Source organism: Pristiophorus japonicus, chromosome 1, assembly GCF_044704955.1.
Source record: "Pristiophorus japonicus isolate sPriJap1 chromosome 1, sPriJap1.hap1, whole genome shotgun sequence".
Classification (NCBI taxonomy): domain Eukaryota; kingdom Metazoa; phylum Chordata; class Chondrichthyes; family Pristiophoridae; genus Pristiophorus; species Pristiophorus japonicus.
Window position 1 is genome coordinate 397117664 of NC_091977.1, and position 24909 is coordinate 397142572.

Below are 24909 nucleotides of genomic sequence, written 5' to 3' on the forward strand. Positions count from 1 at the left end.
TTTTCTGCAAACCTCCAGACCGTGACATAATGGCCATCTTTGGTTTAACTGCTAATCAATTTAACTTGATGTTTCCTGTTACAAAGGAACAGGAGATGACCAGGACAATCTTCGCTAGTTAGAGTGACCGTGCTAATGTGTTAGTTTCGATGCCTCTATTGTTCTGGCTAATCTTCCATTAACACCTCACATGGGATGAGTCCCGACCCGTCTGTTTCGTCTTCCACCATTGTCCTGACTAATCTCCAATAGTAGCATATCTTAATCGGACAATGAGATGTTATGATTAACTTTGATGGGACACTTGACAGAGCAAATTCTAACACGAGACATGTGTAATATCGTTTTTGTAAGAGCTGTGGCCTGTTAGCGATTAGATATAGCCACTAATAACTTTATAAACCAAAAAAAAACAACTGATTTCATGATTTTTCAGGGTTGGTCTGATTGTCTCATGATTTGAGATGGTGGGGCAGCAATATGGTATTACTGTATATATGCTTTCAAGTGGTTGCTATTGTTAAAGTTGCTGCTGTAAAATTTGCCCATGGACAAAAAAGGTCACACTCCAAGGAATTTATGGCCCACTCAGTACAAAAAAAATTAGAAGGAACATTGGTTAAAGCTAATCATTTTTATAATGCTTTTGTTTTTTCAGACAAACACTTTTTGCTAGTGCAGACACAGCTTATGTCTTGGCGTATTCTATCATCATGCTGACAACAGATCTTCATAGCTCGCAGGTAAGGCTTATATAATAAGAAAATGCTATTTTCAAAAAGTATTTTGGAATGATTCAAAATGTTAACATATAGCAAATTTCGTACCAGCTAGGATTTAAAACCTTATTTTTCTTGCAATTTTAGTAGTTATGCTTTGCATCTTTTGCAGAAAGCAAAATATATATGAATATATAGTACAAATATTTAAGATTATAAATTGAATTAAAGATGTTCCCATTACTATTTCTTTCTTTCTTCCTTTTTAGCTGTATTTAATTGAATCACAAATGTTGCTTCTTTGCATAACCCTATTTTTACCCTGTTGTTTTCAGCCTTACACTTTGTTAGATTGAATTTACCTCATCACAAATTTATAGTTTGAAGAAGTGGGGGATCATCAAACAATCTCCTGTCTCATAGGTTGAAGAGTTTCATGAATTAAAAGAAAACAGTTCAAAAGGCTATCTGTATTTAAGTGAAACATATACCAACAATATCTAATCTTAAAAAGAAAATTTAAAAGTAATTGGGTTTCTGGTAAATGGTAACCCCCAGGATATTCAAAAGACTTTGGTGATGGCAATGCCATTCAATGTCAATGAAAGGTGGTTTCTCACTTGTTGGAGATGATCACTGGTTGGCATGTGTGGTGTGAAATGTATGCTGTAATAATTCCACCAAAGTATTTTTAATTGAATACTTTGCAATCAAACATCACGACCTCAAGAATGTTTGGTGGCACCATCATAATGCCATTCTAATTTTTTTCCCCTAATTTACTCTGCTGCTCTTCCTGCAACACGGATTCATGCTACAAATGATTCCAAAGTCATTGCCAGCTCTTTAGTTTCCTCAGCCAAATGGCCCTTCCTCGTGAGCTTATGAGACGTTGTTTGTTGACATGTTGTTCAATCCTGGGGACATTACAGCTGAGCACAAATGTTAATCTCTCCCTTCCCCACACGAATACTCATTCTCTCGAAGGCTCCCCCCCAACCTCCCTCTTTTTTTTCTCTCCCAAGGAACACTAAAGCAAATTTTGCCGGTGCCCGAACTGATATTATTTAACTCAGTGCATACATGGAACTAGGGTCCTTCCTGTCCTGTATGGTTCAATACCATATCCGTGTGCCATCAGGGCAATGTGTAGTGCTTGAATCGTGTTTCAGGCAATAGAGGCGTCTTGTTATTCAGCAAGTAGCGTAGCCTGGATTGGTAAGTTTTACAAGGAAGACTTCAGTGAAATGTAATTTAAATTATTCTTTTCTGTTCATTGATTTGAAAAAGGTGAAGAATAAAATGACAAAAGATCAGTATATTAAGATGAATAGAGGAATCAATGACAGCAAAGATCTACCTGAAGAATATCTGTCAGCTATCTATGATGAAATAGCAGGAAAGAAAATTTCAATGAAGGAGACAAAAGAGCTAACAATCAAATCCTCCAAACAGAGTAAGTAAAAATTTGACTTTCCCTAATAAATGATAAGGCTCTTGTGAATATCTTTCACTGGGAAGTTTCTCTCCTGAAGTAATTATCAAGCTGTTAGGTTATTACACTACATATTTTCTTTGATTCTGTGTCACCAGTCACTCCTGTAAGTGGACCTACAGTCCAGATTGCACTATTTTCCTGCCTAATATCTAGATAAATGAAAGCATGACCCTAGGAAGATTTTCTCTTTCTCACGCTCCATGACCTAGAAATTCGGGGTTTTTGCACTGGCGATTCAGGCCCGTTTTGAAGAAAAAATTGTCTCTCTTCCGCCCGCTTTTGGTGGGTCCTGCGGCAGCTGCCATTTTAGGGAGATCGGCAGCGCTGCCATTGCCAGCACTTGCAAGAGAAATGGAAATGAGGCAGATAGTGACGTAAATGTGCGCGCATCGCTGATTTAACGCACGATCTGTCATTTTCGACGTCGCAGCTCCCCTTGCTGTCCTTTTTTAATCGTGACAAGCTGACCAAGTGTTCGGCAACAGGAAGGAGTCCCAGCAGTGCTATTTAAAGGGATCATCAGCAACAGTTTGCAGCTGACATGGTTTTTCAGTTTTACTGGCTCACTCTAAGTTTCTGCAACTCTTGCAGCTTTCAAAACTTGTTTAAAGTTGCCGAGGTCACAGTGAGTGTTGCTACAAGTGGAGAACGCTTTGATTCTCATTTAAAGGCTTCTGCTCATACCACTTGCTCACAGTCATTGGGCGCTCTACTTGCAGTCCGCCTCGTGCTCGAGTATCTTCAGCAGAGGGAACAGAGGCAGCGAAGAAGAGGAGAAGATGCTCAGAGGGTGGAGTAGGAGGGGAGCCAAGAGAACTTTCAGCAAGAGGCCTTACCCACCTCGGATGTTGCGAGAACACTTCTCCTACCTCCACAAGGGGCAGTGTATTAGGAAGCTCCACTTCACCAAGGAGGTGGTCACAGAACTCGGACACCTCCTGCAACCAGCCCTGCAGCCTCAGAGCAGGGCGACCACGGCTCTCCCAGTGGTCCTCAAGTTCACCGTCACCCTCAATTTCTTTACCAGCGGATCCTTCCAGTCTGCAGCAGAACATCTCCCAGTTCGTCATCCATCACTGCATCCAGGAGGTCACAGAGGCTCTCTACTCCAGGAGAAAGGACTTTATTGTCTTCTCTCTGGATAGAGAGAAGCAGGACGAACACACATTTACCAGGACAGCGGGCTTCCCCATAGTGCAAGGCACCATCGACTGCACACACGTGGCTTTGCGTGCACCGTGCAACAATGCTGAGATGTTCTGTAACCACAAAGATTACCACTCACTTGATGTGCAGTTGTTGTGCGACCACGCCCAGCACCTCATGATGAGTGCCCGCTATCCTGGCAGCAGTCAGGATGCCTTCATCCTGCGCTAGTCCAGTGTGCCAGCAATCTTCCAGCCACCAGCTCAAACCCAAAGGTGGCTGATCGGAGACCCTCCGTTCTGCACCTGGCAGAGGTCCCCCTCCGCAATCCCATCACTCCTGCCCAGCACTCACTGACAGCCATGCTGTTACCAGGAATGTCATCGAGCAGACCAACGGTTCGGCTGCTTTGACTGCTCGGGAGGAGCCCTTCAGTACTCGCTGAAACGTGTGTCCCATTTCGTGGAGGTCTGCTGTATGCTCCATAACTTGACCGTCATGAAGGCACAGCCTTGCCATCAGGGGTGTGGAACCACCTCAGGAGGGGGAGGGAGGAGGCAGGCATCAAATCCCCATTCCGAATGGGCTGTCCTTGAATGCCTCTGAATCAGACTCTGATTCCAGTGAATAAGACTCCAAATCCCTGTTATAAGAACATAAGAACATAACATAAGAACATAAGAATTAGGAACAGGAGTAGGCCATCTAGCCCCTCGAGCCTGCTCCGCCATTCAACAAGATCATGGCTGATCTGGCCGTGGACTCGGCTCCACTTACCCGCCCGCTTCCCGTAACCCTTAATTCCCTTATTGGTTAAAAATATATCTATCTGTGATTTGAATAAATTCAATGAGCTAGCCTCAACTGCTTCCTTGGGCAGAGAATTCCACAGATTCACAACCCTCTGGGAGAAGAAATTTCTTCTCAACTCGGTTTTAAATTGGCTCCCCCGTATTTTGAGGCTGTGCCCCCTAGTTCTAGTCTCCCCGATCAGTGGAAACAACCTCTCTGCCTCTATCTTGTCTATCCCTTTCATTATTTTAAATGTTTCTATAAGATCACTCCTCATCCTTCTGAACTTCCAACGAGTAAAGACCCAGTCTACTCAATCTATCATCATAAGGTAGCCCCCTCATCTCCGGAATCAGCCTTGTGAATCGTCTCTGTACCCCCTCTAAAGCTGGTATATCCTTCCTTAAGTAAGGTTACCAAAACTGCACGCAGCACTCCAGGGGCAGCCTCACCAATACCCTTTTCAGTTGCACAAGGACCTCCCTGCTTTTGTGCTCATCCCTCTCTCAATGAAGGCCAACATTCCATTCGCCTTCCTGATTACCTGCTGCACCTGCAAACTAACTTTTTGGGATTCCTGCACAAGGACCCCCAGGTCCCTCTGCACCGCAGCATGTTGTAATTTCTCCCCATTCAAATAATATTCCCTTTTACTGTTTTTTTTTCCAAGGTGGATGACCTCACACTTTCTGACATTGTATTCCATCTGCCAAACCTTAGCCCATTCGCTTAACCTATCTAAATCTCTTTGCAGCCTCTCTGTGTCCTCTACATAACCCGCTTTCCCACTAATCTTTGTGTCATCTGCAAATTTTGTTACACTACACTCTGTCCCCTCTTCCAGGTCATCTATGTATATTGTAAACATTTGTGGTCCCAGCACCGATCCCTGTGGCACACCACTAACCACCGATTTCCAACCCGAAAAGGACCCATTTATCCCGACTCTCTGCTTTCTGTTAGCCAGCCAATTCTCTATCCATGCTAATACATTTCCTCTGACTCCGCGTACCTTTATCTTCTGCAGTAACCTTTTGTGTGGCACATTATCGAATGCCTTTTGGAAATCTAAATACACCACATCCATCGGTACACCTCTATCCACCATGCTCGTTATATCCTCAAAGAATTCCAGTAAATTAGTTAAACATGATTTCCCCTTCATGAATCCATGTTGCATCTACTTGATTGCACTATTCCTATCTAGATGTCCCGCTATTTCTTCCTTAATGATAGCTTCAAGCATTTTCCCCACTACAGATGTTAAACTAACCGGCATATAGTTACCTGCCTTTTGTCTGCCCCCTTTTTTAAACAGAGGCGTTACATTAGCTGCTTTCCAATCCGCTGGTACCTCCCCAGAGTCCAGAGAATTTTGGTAGATTATAACGAATGCATCTGCTATAACTTCTGCCACCTCTTTTAATACCCTGGGATGCATTTCATCAGGACCAGGGGACTTGTCTACCTTGAGTCCCATTAGCCTGTCCAGCACTACACCCCTTGTGGTAGTGATTGTCTCAAGGTTCTCCCTTCCCACATTCCTGTGACCAGCAATTTCTGGCATGGTTTTTGTGTCTTCCACTGTGAAGACCGAAGCAAAATAATTGTTTAAGGTCTCAGCCATTTCCACATTTCCCATTATTAAATCCCCCTTCTCATCTTCTAAGGGACTAACATTTACTTTAGTCACTGTTTTCCGTTTTCTATATCTGTAAAAGCTTTTACTATCTGTTTTTATGTTTTGCGCAAGTTTACTTTCGTAATTTTTCTTTCCTTTCTTTATTGCTTTCTTAGTCATTCTTTGCTGTCATTTAAAATGTTCCCAATCTTCTAGTTTCCCACTAACCTTGGCTGCCTTATACGCATTGGTTTTTAATTTGATACTCTCCTTTATTTCCTTGGTTATCCACGGCTGGTTATCCCTTCTCTTACCGCCCTTCTTTTTCACTGGAATATATTTTTGTTGAGCACTATGAAAGAGCTCCTTAAAAGTCCTCCACTGTTCCTCAGTTGTGCCACCGTTTAGTCTGTGTTTCCAGTCTACTTTAGCCAACTCTGCCCTCATCCCACTGTAGTCTCCTTTGTTTAAGCATAGTATGCTCGTTTGAGACACTACTTCCTCACCCTCAATCTGTATTACTCAATCTGTTGCTCACCACTTCTCCAGCATACCCTCTCTCTGTCACAGAACATCACTGCATCCTCGTGGACATAAAGCTGAAATGAGAGCCACCTCAAAACACACATTCCAAATACAATTCATAAATTTATCCAAATGCAATCAAACTATTCACCCGTGTGCATTCCCTTAATGTGTGTGTTTCATGTGCCTTTACCTGCTGTCGTGCTCCCCCAGTGGCTGCAGCATGGCTGGTGGAAGGCTGCTGTCTTTGTGTGGGAGATTACAGATGGTCTTGCATGACAACCTCGTCCAGCTTTGGGCCGGGAAAGCCCGGCTGTAGACTGCACTATCTCTGCATGGGTGGCAGCAGTCTGGACTGGCTGGCTGATGGGAAGGGCAGTGGTGGGAGTAGGAATGCTGTCATCCTGAAAGGACAGCAGGTTCTTGCTCCACAGACCCACTGCCAGTCCCCTGGGTGGCATCTTAACAATCCTAGCAATCTGTTGGAGGACAGATTGCTGGCTTCTGCAACACCCTGCAAGCCCCTTTCAAGACTCGTAAATCCAGCACCGATGGCAGCAGTCTGTGCTTCCACTACAGCAATGAAACGTTGGGGTCGTTTCTGTCTGTGCTGCAGTGGAAGCTGCAAGATCGCCCATCCTGGAAATCATGGGCTCCAAGCTCCACGCAAAGTCCTGTGCAATGTTGGAAATGGACTCCTCCATGCCCCTTGAAGCTGACTCGATGCTCTCTGGCACACTTGCCATTGCACCTAGAATTTCTGTGTGCATGCTCTTCTTCTGAAGGCCGCTCCATCGAGGTCGTCATCTCTGAGTCCTGTGGAGCAGAATTCCTGCGCGAACTCTCCCTCCAGGGAACTGGCACCCGAGCTACCCTTTCCTCCTGGCCTGGCTGCAGCCCATTCGTGCCCAATGACTCACTACATGCAGAACCCTCCTCTATACTGCAAAAGTCCGCGTAGTGCCATTTTCTGAGCTGCTGTCTGTGAGTGTCAAATGCAGTGCCAGTGTCTCGTCTCCTCCTTCAGTTTGCTGATGATGAGGTACAGGCTGGCCTGCTGGCAGTTCTTAGGTATCTGAAAGCAGAAAGGAACAAGGGTTGAGTTGTGGGGAGGTGAGGGGGATGAAACAAGATATCTATGCACATGCCATCAGAAGCTTGTAAGTAAAAGGAGATTGTGGGATGTGAGACGAAGGGTTAGGTATGACCATACCATCATTATCGGCAACAGTTTCAACTTCTGCACTGGCCACGGACTCTGTCACTGCCCCTCCAATGATTTCAAGCACAGATTCCTCCAGGTCTGTCAGGTTCTCTATTGTGGCTTGGCCAACTCCTGTCTGTTGATGCTCCCTCCTGTTAGATGCCACCTTGGCCTACAAGAGAAAGAGAAGTGTGTCAGTGAGTGTAGTGTAGTGTTTGGGTGATGTGCCTGCCATAGTTGAATAGCTATCAGTATATGCAAGGTATGAGTGGTGATAGCTAGAGATTGTTGGTAGATGAGTGATGGGGTTGTGGTGCATTGAGCAGTGTGCGAGACTTTTGCAGATAAGAACATAAGAAATAGGAGCAGGAGTAGGCCGTTTAGCCCCTCGAGCCTGCTCTGCCATTTAATAAGATCATGGCCGATCTGATCTTGACCTCAACTCCACTTCCCTGCCCACTCCCTATAACCCTTCACTCCTTTATCAAAAATCTATTTCCACCTTAAATATATTAAATGATCCAGCTTCCACAGCTCTCTCGGGTAGAGAATTCCAAAGATTCACGACCCTCAGAGAAGAAATTCCTCCTCATCTCCGTTTTAAATGGGCAATCCCTTACTCTGAAACTATGTCCCCGAGCTCTAGATTCCTCCATGAGGGGATACATCTTCTCTGCATCTACCCTCTCAAGCCCCCTCAGAATCTTACACGTTTCAATAAGATCACCTCTCATTCTTCTAAACTCCAGTGAGTATAGGCCCAACCTGTTCAACCTTTCTTCATAAGACAACCCCTTCATCTCAGAAATCAACCTCGTGAACCTTCTCTGAACTGCCTCCAAAGCAAGTATATCCCCCCTCAAATAAGGAGATCAAAACTTACGCAGTACTCCAGGTATGGTCTCAACGCCCTGTACTGTTGTAGCAGGGCTTCCCTATTTTTATACTCCATCCCCCTTGCAATAAAGGCCAACATTCCATTGCCTTCCTAATTACTTGCTGTACCTGCATGCTAACATTTTGTGTTTCATGTACCAGGACCCCTAGATCCCTCTATACCGCAGCATTTTGTAATCTCTCCCCATTTAAAAAAGAATTTGGTGGGATATGGCATTTGCTGAAGCCTTTATTCACATTGACCAACCGTGTGAGGTCATTAAACTTTTTTCGGCGCTGGATCCATGTCCTTGGGAAAACATTAGTGACAGTGACTGATTCAGCAATCTCTTCCCACAACCTTGTGCAAATTACCTTGCATGGCCTCTTGCCTCCCTGTGGGTAAAGGATAGCCTGCCTTCATTGTACCCCCAGGACCAAGACCTCCAATGCAGCATGAAAAACTTCTAGCTCATTCTCTCGGTTGTTGTGCAATGGCTTGTTCTCAAGTGAGAATGAGGCGCTTCTGCAACAAATCACCTCCCCTATAAGTAGTGGAGAGAGCTCAGGCTAAACTTTATTGGCCATTTGACTGTACCCGATAATGGCCCCCTTAGTTGAGCGCGAAGCAGCAAATTTTCTCTCTCTCTCTGGACTTTCAAACATCGTCCCCAACCATACATTTACTCACTATAATCTCAAATTAGACTGACTTGCTTCATCAGGCTCGTGTGGAAACTTAAAACACGCAGCTTTGTACCTCTCAAAGACTGCCTCTAGGCTGCGATATAATTATATATGAAGTCTCTGCCCACTGAATTTGTCAGTCTCAGAGGGTTTCAGTCAATCAAGGGCTCTGCCATCTTCATAGAAACATATAGCACAGAATGAGGCCCATCATGCCTGTGCCGGCACAAAAGTTGACCTGACTTCGAGCAGAGAATGGTTTTGATCCGTGGACCTCTGGGTAAGGGACTCCGCTCGCTGCGCCAATGCTCGGATGTCTCAGTGCACTGTTACATGGGTTCTCACTTAAATGTTTCAGAAATGGCTGTCAAATGAGGGCGAGGGCCTAGCCAGAACCAGGGGTCACAGCCGAAGGATAAGGGGTAAGCCATTTAGGACCGAGATGAGGAGAAACTTCTTCACCCAGAGAGTGGTGAACCTGTGGAATTCTCTACCACAGAAAGTTGTTGAGGCCAATTCACTAAATATATTCAAGAAGGAGTTACATATAGTCCTTACTACTAGGGGGATCAAGGGGTATGGCGAGAAAGCAGGAATGGGGTACTGAAGTTGCATGTTCAGCCATGAACTCATTGAATGGTGGTGCAGGCTCGAAGGGCCGAATGGCCTACTCCTGCACCTATTTTCTATGTTTCTATATTTATGTGCTGCTTGGGTTGATTAAGCAATTAACACGTCAGGCCATCATGGTGTAGGCCAAAACAAACACATATCTGGAGGAAAATGCAGCAAAATGATTAGCTCAAGCTGATAGCTCACTATTGAAAACAATATTGTGTATCATCCTCGGTGTTAACTCCTTGAATGCTGAATATATAGACAGAATTTTGACTGGATAGTTGAGATCTGATTGGGAAATGAGTATAATAAGTGTTAGCTTGTGAATTGGTACTTGTTTCCAAATTCTGTTGGTTTAACGTAACTGAATGAATTAACAATTAGAATGTCACTAATCTAACTAGTACTAATACATGAATGCTGGAAAGTCCCCATTCAGCAGTAAGATAGTTAGTTGAGAAACACCCTGTAGTATTCAGCTTCAAGAAAGATGTCTGAAAGAGACATTAAATCTTTTATTTGGCAATTAACTTCCACTTAGGATTTAAGTTACATTCTAATCAATTAATGTTGGAACCATCTGATCCTGAGTTCATATGATATTTAAGTCTTAATATTTGAACATATTCTTTGTTTTCCCTCGTTGGGCATGAAGGCTTAATGGGTTATACAAACACTTTAGTAGGCTCAAAGGTGAACTGGGCTGTTGTGATTCCATGCCCATATTCTTTGCCAGAGTTGTGTTGATGAGTTTCACTTATCTGAGGAAATCATGTTGCTGAAGTATAATCCATCACTTCCTATTTTTTCATCGAAAGACCATATTGACATTTTGTTTTCCATAACTGGCTTTAACGTGTAGTCTTTTTTATAGCTCTTAGAAAATTCAATTTTTTTTGATCATCACACTTCTAACTTCCTGATTGTTGAAGAGTTTTTATATCTATTATGTGTAATCTAAACACATAATACAGATGTGTTTAGATTGCACATAATTATTATTATTGAAAGAGGATCAGTAAGTGAATTTTTAGATCATGTATATTTATAAGTAAAATGGGATTTTCTTATTGGCATCCTTTCTACAGACCATGATTCCCTCCTATGTGGTCCTCACTGAGTAGCTATGCTTTAGCGCAGGTACTCAGATGGGAAAGAAAATTTATCAATAGTAGGCTCTACACCAGGGAACTTGCATAACTGCTGTACAGTCAGCTTGTACTGAAGTTTCCAAACTGGACTTGTCATCGTCACAGTTCAAAGCCTAGAGAAGATGTTACAGTGGAGCTATTAGCTGACATCAACTAGGCATGACTCTGCATCTGGAGATCTGAAGTTGCAAATCAGATTTAAAATGTCTCCTAGAAAGTAGAATCTTAAACATAGTCATTTTTAAAAACTAAGCAAAGATAGATGGATGAAGAGAACACTCTGCATTGCATGTATCCCTCCGTCCTATTCATCTATTCTCTCATACCTACTGCTTCAGTGGAATTCTGCTCTTATCATTTCATGGAAAGATGTGCAGAAAATGGGTGCAGTTGAAGTGATGTGTGTTAACCAGTATCGAGGGTCCCAAGTTTCGGGCCGCGCCTAGAACAGCGCAGCCCCGATCTGGACGCCCGTTTATCGCGCCAAAAAGTGCGCCTAAAAAAAACTTACCTATTCTCCGGCTCCCTGCAGGTCCTCTGGAGCTGGGCGCGGCGCAGCACGAGCAATGTGGGGTGGAGCCAGGTCCCTGCGCTTAAAAACAGTGCCGGGACCTCTGCACAAGTGCGCTACAGGTGCCCAAAACTGTGTGGGAGGGGCCTGAAGCACGCAGCCCCTAGCGCTGGCTGAATGGCCTCACTGGGGGGCTGCGTGGATAAGGCAGCCTCCCACGCCCAGCTCCTGCTTCCTCTCGACCTGACTTGACACCCACTCCCCCTGGACCAGACCCGACACCACCCCACCCCCCCCGGACCGTACCCGACCTCTGCTCCCGACCCCCCCCCCCCCCGGGACCGAACCCGACCTCTGCTCCCGACCCCCCCCCCCCCCCCCGGGACCGAACCTGACCTCCGCTCCCGACCCCCCCGACCTCCGCTCCCGACCACCCCCCCCTCCCCTGACCTCCGCTCCCGACCTCATTCCCACCCCCCTTCTCTCTTTTTTCCCCCCCCTTCTCTCTCCCCCCCTCCCTTCTCTTCTCTCCCCCCTTCTCTTCCCCCCCACCCTTCTCTTCCCCCCCCACCCCTCCTCTCTCCCCCCTCTTCCCTGCTTCCCCTCTTCCCTGCCCCCCTCTTCCCTGCCCCCCTCTTCCCCCGCTCCCCATCCCTCTCCCCTCCCCCTTCTCCCTCTCCCCCTCCCCTCCCTGCTCCCTGCCGCTTCTCCCTGCCCCCCCTTCCTTCCCTTCACCCTGCCCCCCCCTTCCCCCATCATCTGCCCCTCCCCCCTCCCCCCTCCTCCCTCCCTCTCCACCCCCCTCCTTCCCCTCCCCTCGCTGTAAGAAACACAGACACTGACAGAGAGTGAGAAACACACACACAGACAGACAGAGAGATAGAGACACTGACAGAGACACACGGGGGGGGGGTGGCCGTCCCAGCATGCTGTTGGAGGACTCCCGGTGCTGCAGTCGGTAAGTAGAAAATGTTTTATTTATTGATTTTTTTAAAAATTATTATTTTTTTGGGGATTGATTTATTGGTTGATTTATTGATGAATTTATCATTTATTATTGATGATGGCTCTTTATTTGTAAAACTGAAGTGTTTAATGTTTGTAAACTACCCTTTATACCACATTCCCCACGCCTGATTTGTAACCTACGCCTGATTTGCTAAGTGTAGACAAGGTTTTTCTGAGCGTACAAAAATCTATACTTACTCCATTCTAAGTTAGTTTGGAGTATGTTTTCACTGCCTAAACTTTCAAAATGGGTGTAAGTGGCCGGACATGCCCCCTTTTGGAAAAAAATCTGTTCCAAACTGAAACTGTTCTAACTGACTAGAACTGGAGCAAACTAATTGCCGAGAATTGCAATTTCTAAGATACTCCATTCTAAACCAGTTGCTCCAAAAAAACAGGAGCAACTCAGGCTGAAACTTGGCCCCTAGGCAACTGCCATAATATATTGAAACTTTTTTTTTTACAATGTTGTTTCCATGTATATGTTTTATATTCTCATCACATTTCACAGCTTTGGAAAATCATATGTATTGCATTGTTTATGTAGCAGGATTTTTTTTTATTGTTGCACTTCTCTAAAATTAGAATTCCTTCTGACTATTAATTCCCAGTAATAAACTATTAATAAACATATCAGTTATGTCAGCATTATCAATGTAGATGTTAGCATTCAATGCGGAACGCAATAGCTATTGGTATTCCACATGAAAAAAGATCCAGAAAATGGAAAAATACCACCCAATGGGCCCAAGTTTCCACATGATTCGCGCCTGATTTTTAGGAGCAACTGGTGGAGAACGGACTATTTTAGAAATCGCAATTCTCCACATTTTTTTTTCTGCAGTTCTAGTTAGGTAGAACAGTTCTAGTTTAGAACAGAATTTTTTCTTCAAAAGGGGGCGTGTCCGGCCACTGACGCCTGATTTGAAAGTTTTCACAGTGAAAATGTACTCCAAACTAAAGTAGAATGGCGCCAGTGAAGGTTTTTGTAGAACTGAAAAAACCTGTTCTACACATTAAAAAATCAGGCGTCCAGAACGAGGAGGGGGGGGGGGGAAGGGAACTCATTAAATTCGACAATAAATCCTTATTTATACTTCTACAAATATTATACAAATAAATCCAACCTGAATAAACATTTATAAGCCAAGAAAAGATTAAATAAACCATCTTCCTACCTGTGTGAAAGTGCTTCAGCCAGGGAGAATTCTGCAGCTATTCGTGCCGCTGAGCGAGAGAGGGAGGGAGAGAGGGGAGGGAGAGGGAGAGAGGGAGGGGGGGGGGGGGGGGGGGGGGGGGTCGGGGAACAAGAGGGGGGGAGGTCGGGGAACAGGAGCGGGGGGGAGCGGGTGTCGGGTCGGGGCGGGGAGCGGGTCGGGGTGGGGAGCGGGCCTCGGGGCAGGGAGCGGGTGTCGGGTCGGGGCGGGGGGGAGGGGGGAGAGCGGGTGTCGGGTCGGGGGGGGGGAGCGGGTGTCGGGTCTCGGTCGGGAGCGGGTGTCGGGTCGGGGCGGGGGGGGGAGAGCGGGTGTCGGGTCGGGGGGGGGGGGGAGCGGGTGTCGGGTCTCGGTCGGGAGCGGGTGTCGGGTCGGGGCGGGGGGGGGAGAGCGGGTGTCGGGTCGGGGGGGGGGGGAGCGGGTGTCGGGTCTCGGTCGGGAGCGGGTGTCGGGGGGGGGGGGGCAGGTGTCGAGTCGGGTCTGGTCGGCGGGGGGGGGCAGCGAGTGTCGGGTCTGGTCGGGCGGGGAGCAGGAGCTGGCCGTGGGAGGAGCCTCATTCACGCAGCCCCAGTGAGGCCATTGGGCCAGGGCTAGGGGCTGCGTGCTTCGGGCCCCTCCCACACAGTTCGGCGCCTGGAGCTACTGCACTTGCGTGCCGACTGTAGCGCGCATGTGCAGAGGTCCCGGCACTGTTTTCAGCGCAGGGACCTGGCTCCGCCCCCCCCCACAGCTCGTGCCGGCTGCGCCGAGTGCTACAGGACCTGTAAGTCGGTGGAGAATACCGAGGATTTTTTTAGGCGCCGTTTTAGGCGTGAAAAACGGGCGCCCAGCTCGGAGGGGCGCCCGTTTTTTTTCTTGTGGAAACTTGGGCCCTATGAGTTTCATGGTATAAAATAAAATTCTGGAGTGGTATGAAAGTAGTGGTGTAGCTTAAGGGTTCAGATGCCAGTTATCAATTGCACAAGCTTCGCATTTATGATTTGAAATGAGTTAAAAGCCTTGTTATCATTCCAGGAATATTCTTCAAGGAATAGTTGCAACCAGAAAAAATGGTAATTTCACGAAGATCCCAGTATCTAACTTGTTTTTATTTAAATAAATGGAATTTTATTCCTTTCAATACTTTCAGATGTAGCCAGTGAAAAACAACGGAAACTTTTATATAACCTGGAGATGGAGCAAATGGCTAAAACTGCTAAGGCCCTCATGGAAGCTGTAAGCCATGTACAGGCACCTTTTACTAGTGCTACACACTTGGATCATGTTAGGCCAATGTTTAAAGTAAGTTATTAGTTTCTGACAAATGTATATTTCTAAATGTCTTTTATTCACGGTCGAGTAAACCCCGCCACTTTCTTATCTTCCTCCATGAGTCTCTTGTTTCTAAGTGCATCCTCCTCTTCCCACCCCCCAGTGCAATTTGCTTTCCCAACAATCCCGGACAGCAGACTTTTCCGTGATTTCATTTAGTGCTGTTCCATGCTAAGCTGTGAACAAAGTGAAACAAGTGGCTTCAAGTGAAAACTCTGAAATTTGTACTGGAGCACTGAACCTTTACCACCTATAAGGATAAAGGCAGCAGACACATGGGAACACCATCATCTCCAAGTTTCCCTCCAAGTCACACACCATCCTGACTTGGAAATATATCACCAGTCTTTCATCGTTTTTGGGTCAAAATCCTGGAACTCTCTCCCTAACAGCACTGGAAGTAGCTTCACTGTAGCGGTTCAAGAAGGCAGCTCACCACCACCTTCTCATGGATGGGCAATTAGGGATGGGCAATAAATACTGCTGTTGCCAGCGACGCCCACATCCCACGAACGAATAAAAAAAGCTTTGTTTCCTGTCTTGTAATCATTAAATCTTCAGTAAATTTATTATTGGGGGTAATGTACTGATGTGGATAGAGAACTGGTTGGCAGACAGGAAGCAGAGAGTCGGGATAAACTGGTCCTTTTCAGAATGGTAGGCAGTGACTAGTGGAGTGCCGCAGGGCTCAGTGCTGGGACCCCAGCTCTTTACAATATACATTAACGATTTAGATGAAGGAATTGAGTGTAATATCTCCAAGTTTGCAGATGACACAAAATTGGGTGGCGGTGTAAGCTGTGAGGAGGATGCTAAGAGGCTGCAGGGTGACTTGGACAGGTTAAGTGAGTGGGCAAATGCATGGCAGATGCAGTATAATGTGGATAAATGTGAGGTTATCCATTTTGGGGGCAAAAACACGAAGGCAGAATATTATCTGAATGGTGGCAGATTAGGAAAAGGGGAGGTGCAACGAGACCTGGGTGTCATGGTTCATCAGTCATTGAAAGTTGGCATGCAGGTACAGCAGGCGGTGAAGAAGGCAAATGGTATGTTGGCCTTCATTGCTAGGGGATTTGAGTATAGGAGCAGGGAGGTCTTGCTGCAGTTGTGCAGGGCCTTAGTGAGGCCTCACCTGGAATATTGTGTTCAGTTTTGGTCTCTTAATCTGAGGAAGGACATTCTTGCTATTGAGGGAGTGCAGCAAAGCTTCACCAGACTGATTCCGGGGATGGCTGGACTGTCGTATGAGGAGAGACTGGATCAACTGGGCCTTTATTCACTGGAGTTTAGAAGGATGAGAGGGGATTTCATAGAAACGTATAAGATTCTGACGGGACTAGACAGGTTAGATGCAGGAAGAATGTTCCCGATGTTGGGAAGTCCAGAACCAGGGGACATAGTCTTAGGATAAGGGGTAGGTCATTAAGGACTGGGATGAGGAGAAACTTCTTTACTCGAGAGTTGTTAACCTGTGGAATTCCCTGTCGCATAGAGTTGTTGATGCCAGTTCAATGGATATATTCAAGAGGGAGTTAGATATGGCCCTTACGGCTAAGGGGATCAAGGGGTATGGAGAGAAAGCAGGAAAGGGGTACTGAGGGAGTGATCAGCCATGATCTTATTGAATGGCGATGCAGGCTCGAAGGGCCAAATGGCCTACTCCTGAACCTATTTTCTATGTTATTTGAGTAACACTTCCATAAAAATATTGCTGTTCTGAGATTATTTATAAATCATAAAGGGCTAGACTTTTGGCACATCATCGCCCATATAAGAGCTGAAATGCAGGCTATTGCCCATATTTGCTAAAAAGTGGAAACTAGCGCCCGATTATAAACAATTTATCGCCGGCCCAACTTTCAGCACTGCTGAATGAGCTGCATCGCCCGGCCTACTTTTTTAAAAAAAATGACGTCATCCTCGTGCAAGGCCGAGAATAGTGCTCATAATGGAAACCTGTGCCCGATTATGGCCCGGATTATCGCTGAGCGCCATTTTCGGCATTTCGCCCACAATTTGTCCAAATGATCGCTGGCCCAAAAATAGGCTGAAGAAAAGCTGCAATAACTCGGCACTACCGGGAGGATCTGTAGTAAAAGGCTGTCGGGAGAATCAATTTGTGAGCAATTTTAAGGGCCTTTTTGACTCTTGCCAATCATCTAATCACTTTCTATTTGTTGAGAACAAATTAAGGGCATTTATTGTGAGGTGGGGGTGGTGGGGCTGTATTTTATCAACCAGTATTGATCACTAATCACATGCTTCAGAATAGAGATGGGAGAATAAAATGAGAAAAGTTACATACAAGTACATTGCTGTAATGTCGGTTAATATTAATCAAGGATTTATCCCCCTCTGGTACACAATACAAGTAGAAGCAGAACATGGGTATGCCATCCCATGAGGAAGGAAATTGAGGTCACCTCAGTTGGCTGATAGATTTTATTTTATAAAGCAATGGGCTAGAATAAAAGAAAGGTTCTATAATGTTATTGATGGGGACCAGGTCCTCTGTTCTCTCATCAACCCCCGTGGGAAAAGTTCTTTGCCTGAAAAAAAAACACTCACATGTGCAGAACAGCCGTTACTATGGAAACCAGTCTTGCACGACTGAATACATCGTTAAGGCCCATTTCACATCGCTAAGGCTGTCACCCAAATTAAAAAGGAGAAACGAGTGTTTTTTAAAATGGGCGATATTCCAGCGATCCTGAAAAATAAAAAAAGCACCAAGGCTGGAAATATCAGCCATTTTTGGACGAATGTGACCATAGTGGAAAGTCTAGCCCATTATAATCTGAGATAAATCACACAATTCCAAGATATTATCTCAAGTAATTGTTCCTATTGATACAACCACCATTGAGATGAACTTTCAAACCTTTTTGAATTCTCTTGGGCTTTTTCAAATAAAATTGCGCAAGAATATAGAAAGCAATGGAACAGTTAAATCGTTTGGTCCATGAAGCCCGTTCCTCCCATTTAATGATTTAATGTTCTCTATTATAGTCTCTACCCAACCCATGTAACCTTTGGAAGAAAGGTATTGCAACATTTTCCCTTCTTTAATCCACCCCTCGCAAGTAAATTAAATAAACATCCAGACTATCAAATACTGAATTGTACGTTATTCATCTTTGATTTGGCATGCACATGGCCTCAGGAGCCATTATGTTCCAGAACATATTTGATCATCTGAGTCTGTCTTACAATCTCAAATGTGTTATTCTTAAAAGATTTGATGCATACAACATTAATGCCTTTTGCTCTGAGCCTATTCCATATATTCATTTATGTGCAGCAACAACAACATCTCATCTAATGTTAGGGCTGCTTTGATTATTTTCGACTGAAGTTCTCAATGTTTATAATCAAATTTCAAATTAGAATAACCTTCTTGCATCTGCTCTCCATTTCCCTCAGCATTTTAAAAAGATGGATTATGTCTCAATATTTTCTGCAATTCCCTTTTATAGTTTTTTCTGTTGTTTTATCGTTTACTCCCGAAATCTATTTAAAATAATTTCTTTACAGTCCTCAAAACAAAAGCAAAATACTGCGGATGCTGGAAATCTGAAATAAAAACAAATGCTGGAAATACTCAGCAGGTCAGGCAGCATCTTTGGAGAGAGAAACAGAGTTAACGTTTCAGGTCGATGACCTTTTATCAGAGCTGAAGATTTAACAATACTTGCTTATAAACTGTTAAATCTCTAATTTCTTCCAGTTATAAAGCAAGGTCATCGACCTGAAATGTTTACTCTGTTTTTCTCTCCACAGTTGCTGCCTGACAGGCTGATTTTTTTCCCCAGTATTTTCTGTTTTTATTTCTTTACATTCCTGATCGGTATGGAAAGGTACATTTTAACTATGTTGTGAAACGAGGGCTATAAAGAAGGAATTATTTTTATATTTTGCAGTGCCTTTGTGAGTTATATGCCTTAAATTCTCAGTGCTGGAAATGTTGCACCATGAATGTCAGCTGGAGACCTGTGTTATTCTGTTTTTTTTCATAAAGCTTTTTAAAAGGGAATTTTCTGTTTAATAGTTGGCTTGGACACCATTTTTGGCAGCTTTCAGTGTGGGCTTACAAGATTGTGATGATATAGAGGTGGCCTTTCTTTGCCTGGAGGGCATACGATGTGCTATTCGGACAGCTTGTATCTTCAATATTCAGGTAATGACAGCAGCCTCATATAAACGAGATGTTTTTTTTTCCAAGAAAATTTGATGTTATGAGTGTTATTTGTAAGGGCAGGTTTATGTTGCAGTCTCTAAATCACCAAGAATTAGTATTGAGTTAGACCAAACATTATGCCACAATGTTAATGAGCTCTCTGGCATTAACCCATATTTGACTTAAATTTTTAAAACAAAATCACCTTTTTAAATTATCTTTGTTCTGAGCATCTCACTGTGTCCTTACCTTTGTTGGTAGGAACAATTTGGAATCTTGTATGAAGTATTTTATTTAATAATATGTCACTTTAGTTTTTAAGGCTGCTCAAAATGTCTTAAAAGCATTGTTACCTGGGTACCATCTGTGTAAAACAAAATAGTTTGGATAAATTGTGAACCTTGCATTTAACTTTTGATTTGTTTGGGGATTAGAAGATTTATTGCAGGTTTGCTGACTAGCCTGATCTAATAGATTAAAACGTGCTAATAATTGCAGTTATTTTCAGTGTAAAAAAGATCAAGACCTCAGGCTGCAAGAAAAATATGGACTTTCCCATGATTTACAATAATTAAGCCAGTGTTTTATGAAACTCCATAATCCATTATACAAATGATGCTCATCTGATATGGAGGCTGTTCAGAGAAGGTTCACTAGGTTGATTCCGGGGATGAGGGGGTTGACTTATGAGGAAAGGGTGAGTAGGTTGGGCCTATAATCATTGGAATTTAGAAGAATGAGAGGTAATCTTATCGTAACATATAAGGTAATGATGGGGCTTGACAAGGTGGATGCAGAGAGGATATTTCCATTCATCGGGGAAACTAAAACTAGGGGGCATAGAATAAGGGGCCGCCCATTTAAAACTGAGATGAGGAGGAATTTCTTCGGGTTGTAAATCTGTGGAATTCTCTGCCCCAGAGAGTTGTGGAGGCTGGGTCATTGAATATATTAAAGGTGGAGATCGACAGATTTTTGAGTGCAAAGGGAGTGAAGGGTTATGGGGTGCGGGCAGGGAAGTGGAGCTGAGTCCATGATCAGATCAGCCATGATCTTATTAAATGGCGGAGCAGGCTCGAGGAGCCAAATGGCCTACTCCTGTTCCTATTTCTTATGCTCTTAAAACATTATTCTCCTTATATATAAAGAAAATGATATATTTTGGGGCAAAATTGACTGCTAATACAGGTATAGCGTCCGGAATCTTTCGGACCGCGTCTGTGCCGGTTTTAGGGTTTTTCCGGATTTCAGACAAGAAAATTAGTAGTCTGAAATTCTGAATCCTCGACCGAATTCATGCTGGGTTTCGAGCGAATTGAGTTGAATTGGCGAGCGGTGAGGTCTGAAATCCGGCAAAACCCGAAATCCGGCATGGATTCGGTCGAGGAGTCCGGATTTCATACTGATTTTCTTGTCTGAAATCCGAAATCCTCAACTGAATCCGTGTTGGATTTCGGGTTTTGCCGGATTTCGGACCTCACAGCTCACCAATTCATGCCGCTCCTCGCCGCTCGCTGATTCACGCAGGTACTCCGCTCTTCACCGATCGATCCTCCGCTCTTCACCAAACCTCAGCTCTTTGCCGTCCGCCGATTCCTGCAGCCCCCCTGTCTGGTGCTTTTTACCGGTTTCCTCGTCCCACGGTGCCCGATGTCACCATCTTGGCCGCCTCCAAAATGTCTGGTTTTCGGACAATAATTCCGGATTCCGGACGACTCCATCAGCAATGAGCAAAATGTCTGGTTCTCAGACAATTCCAGTTTTCGGAGTTCCGGATGCGGGACGTTGCACCTGTTTATAGTTTTAAATGAGCATTGATACCACAAACTAAAATTTCTTGCATTTTATTTTGCATTGTAAATGACCTTTAATTACATCCATTACATTAACAGCTTGAAAGAGATGCCTATGTGCAGGCCCTTGCACGATTTACTTTATTAACAGCCAGTTCCGGTATCACTGAAATGAAGCAAAAGAACATCGATACGATCAAAACTCTTATCACAGTGGCTCACACAGATGGCAACTATCTTGGAACCTCTTGGCATGAGGTACAAAATCTCTTCATACTTACTACTGTTCTTCCTCTCTGAGACCCGGAGAAGCATGTCTAATTCAATTGAGATTTTATGCTTTTGCGGTGTAATTTTTAAACATGTTAGATTTTCATCAATATTTATTTATTGAATTGTTCTGACCTTTTTTTAACTATGCACTATCCAAATGTTTAATACTTGGACCAGTAACAAAACTATAAAGTCTCGTCCTGGCTGGGCTGGCAAGTTTTTGCATGGCGAGTCAGTTGTTTGATGTTTCCAAGTTTCAGACAGCTAAAATTGCCTCATGGCTGTGAGAATTAATTAATTTGTCTGTCATCATGTATTCTTCCATTTGTTAAGGGTTGTAATTGACCAGAATTATGACTTCAAGGGCCCAAGTTTCGTACCGTGCCTAGAACGGCGCAGCCCCGACCTGGACGCCCGTTTTTCGCGCCACAAAGTGTGCCTAAAAAAAACTTAGAGATTCTCAGGCTCCATGCTGGTCCTCTGGAGTCGGGCGCGGCGCAGCACGAGCTGTGGGGGGCGGAGCTCAGTCCCTGCGCTGAAAACAGTGCCGGGACCTCTGCACATGCGCTACAGTGGGCGCGCGCGCATGTGCAGTAGCTCCAGGCGCCCAAAACTGTGTGGGAGGGGCCCGAAGCACGCAGCCCCTAGCCCTGGCCCAATGGCCTCACTGGGGCTGTGTGCATAAGGCTGCCTCCCACGCCCAGCTCCTGCTTCCTCCCGACTCGACTCCCGCTTCCTTCCTTCCCCCCCCCCCCCCCCCCCCCCCAGACACGACTCCCCGGACTGGACCCGGCCCGTGCTCCCACCACCCACCCCCACCCGACCCAACCCACGCTCCCTCCCTCCTCCCTCCCTCCCCCTGAACCAACCCGACCGACCTCACCCCCCCCCTTCTCCTTTCCTCCTCCCCCCCCCCCCCCCCGCTTCTCCTTTCCTCCTCCCCCCCCCCCGCTTCTCCTTTCCTCCTCCCCCCTTTCTCCTTTCCTCCCCCCCTGTTCTCCTTTCCTCCCCCCCTGTTCTCCTTTCCTCCCCCCCTGTTCTCCTTTCCTCCCCCCTTCTCCTTTCCTCCCCCCTTCTCCTTTCCTCCCCCCTGTTCTCCTTTCCTCCCCCCCTGTTCTCCTTTCCTCCCCCCCTGTTCTCCTTTCCTCCCCCCCTGTTCTCCTTTCCTCCCCCCCCGTTCTCCTTTCCTCCCCCCCCTTCTCCTTTCCTCCCCCCCTTCTCCTTTCCTCCCCCCCTTCTCCTTTCCTCCCCCCCTTCTCCTTTCCTCCCCCCCTTCTCCTTTCCTCCCCCCCTTCTCCTTTCCTCCCCCCCTTCTCCTTTCCTCCCCCCCTTCTCCTTTCCTCCCCCCCTTCTCCTTTCCTCCCCCCCTTCTCCTTTCCTCCCCCCCCTTCTCCTTTCCTCCCCCCCTTCTCCTTTCCTCCCCCCCTTCTCCTTTCCTCCCCCCCTTCTCCTTTCCTCCCCCCCCTTCTCCTTTCCTCCCCCCCTTCTCCTTTCCTCCCCCCCCTTCTCCTTTCCTCATTCCCCTTCTTCTTTCCTCATTCCCCTTCTCCTTTCCTCATTCCCCTTCTCCTTTCCTCCTCCCCCCCTTCCCCTTCTCCTCCTCCCCCCCTTCCCCTTCTCCTCCTCCCCCCCTTCCCCTTCTCCCTCCCTTCCCCTTCTCCTCCTCCCCCCCCTTCCCCTTCTCCTCCTCCCCCCCCCTTCCCCTTCTCCTCCTCTTCCCTCCCTTCCCCTTCTCCTCCGCCCCCCCCTTCCCCTTCTCCTCCGCCCCCCCTTCCCCTTCTCCTCCGCCCCCCCCTTCCCCTTCTCCTCCTCCCTCCCTTCCCCTTCTCCTCCTGCCCCTTCTCCTCCTGCCCCCCTTCTCTCCCTTCCCTCCCCCTCTGCCTCCCTGCCCAGCCCGTTCAGCCTCCCTCCCTCTTCTCCTTTCCCCCCCTTCTCCTTTCCTCCCCCCTCTCCTTTTCTCCCCCCCTTTCCTCCCCCCTTCTCCTTTCTCCCCCCTTCTCCTTTCCTCCTCCCCCCTTCTCCTTTCCTCCCCCCCTTCTCCTTTCCTCCCCCCTTCTCCTTTCCTCCCCCCCCTTCTCCTTTCCTCCCCCCCCTTCTCCTTTCCTCCCCCCCATCTCCTTTCCTCCCCACTTCTCCTTTCCTCCTCCCCCCTTCTCCTTTCCTCCCCCCCCCTTCTCCTTTCCTCCCCCCCTTCTCCTTTCCTCCCCCCTTCTCCTTTCCTCCCCCATCTCCTTTCCTCCCCCCTTCTCCTTTCCTCCCCCCCTTCTCCTTTCCTCCCCCCCCCTTCTCCTTTCCTCCCCCCCCTTCTCCTTTCCTCCCCCATCTCCTTTCCTCCCCACTTCTCCTTTCCTCCCCCCCCACACCTTTCCTCCCCCCCCACACCTTTCCTCCCCCCCCACACCTTTCCTCCCCCCCCACACCTTTCCTCCCCCCCACACCTTTCCTCTCCCCCCACACCTTTCCTCTCCCCCCCACACCTTTCCTCCCCCCCCACACCTTTCCTCCCCCCCCACACCTTTTCCTCCCCCCCCACACCTTTCCTCCCCCCCCCACACCTTTCCTCCCCCCCCACACCTTTCCTCCCCCCCCACACCTTTCCTCCCCCCCCACACCTTTCCCCCCCCCCCACCTTTCCTCCCCCCCCCCACACCTTTCCTCCCCCCCCACACCTTTCCTCCCCCCCCACACCTTTCCTCCCCCCCCACACCCTTTCCTCCCCCCCCCACACCTTTCCTCCCCCCCCACACCTTTCCTCCCCCCCAACACCTTTCCTCCCCCCACACCTTTCCTCCCCCCCCACACCTTTCCTCCCCCCCACACCTTTCCTCCCCCCCCACACCTTTCCTCCCCCCCACACCTTTCCTCCCCCCCCACACCTTTCCTCCCCCCCACACCTTTCCTCCCCCCACACCTTTCCTCCCCCCCACACCTTTCCTCCCCCCCACACCTTTCCTCCCCCCCACACCTTTCCTCCCCCCCACACCTTTCCTCCCCCCCACACCTTTCCTCCCCCCCACTCCTTTCCTCCCCCCCCACACCTTTCCTCCCCCCCCCCCACACCTTTCCTCCCCCCCCACATCCTTTCCTCCCCCCTTCTCCTTTCCTCCCCCCCTTCTTCTTTCCTCCCCCCCTTCTCCTTTCCTCCCCCCTTCTCCTTTCCTCCCCCCCCTTCTCCTTTCCTCCCCCCCTTCTCCTTTCCTCCCCCCTTCTCCTTTCCTCCCCCCTTCTCCTTTCCTCCCCCCCTTCTCCTTTCCTCCCCCCTTCTCCTTTCCTCCCCTTCTCCTTTCCTCCCCCCCTTCTCCTTTCCTCCCCCCCTTCTCCTTTCCTCCCCCCTTCTCCTTTCCTCCCCCCCTTCTCCTTTCCTCCCCCCCTTCTCCTTTCCTCCCCCCCTTCTCCTTTCCTCCCCCCCTTCTCCTTTCCTCCCCCCTTCTCCTTTCCTCCCCCCCTTCTCCTTTCCTCCCCCCCTTCTCCTTTCCTCCCCCCTTTCTCCTTTCCTCCCCCCCTTCTCCTTTCCTCCCCCCCCTTCTCCTTTCCTCCCCCCTTCTCCTTTCCTCCCCCCCTTCTCCTTTCCTCCCCCCTTCACCTTTCCTCCCCCCCTTCTCCTTTCCTCCCCCCCTTCTCCTTTCCTCCCCCCCTTCTCCTTTCCTCCCCCCCTTCTCCTTTCCTCCCCCCCTTCTCCTTTCCTCCCCCCCTTCTCCTTTCCTCCCCCCCTTCTCCTTTCCTCCCCCCCTTCTCCTTTCCTCCCCCCCTTCTCCTTTCCTCCCCCCCCTTCTCCTTTCCTC

General features: G+C 47.2%; 1 protein-coding gene across 3 annotated transcripts in view; it reads left to right on the forward strand.

The window, feature by feature from the left end:
- Positions 1–24909, forward strand: part of arfgef1 (ADP-ribosylation factor guanine nucleotide-exchange factor 1 (brefeldin A-inhibited)) — a 375012-nt gene that overhangs the window by 205341 nt on the left and 144762 nt on the right. For all 3 annotated transcript variants that reach the window (XM_070891344.1, XM_070891351.1, XM_070891358.1), the window contains 5 exons: positions 659–743; positions 2010–2175; positions 14700–14851; positions 18933–19061; positions 20954–21112. In XM_070891344.1, the coding sequence (XP_070747445.1) occupies positions 659–743; positions 2010–2175; positions 14700–14851; positions 18933–19061; positions 20954–21112 (691 nt within the window). The remainder of the gene's footprint in view (positions 1–658; positions 744–2009; positions 2176–14699; positions 14852–18932; positions 19062–20953; positions 21113–24909) is intronic.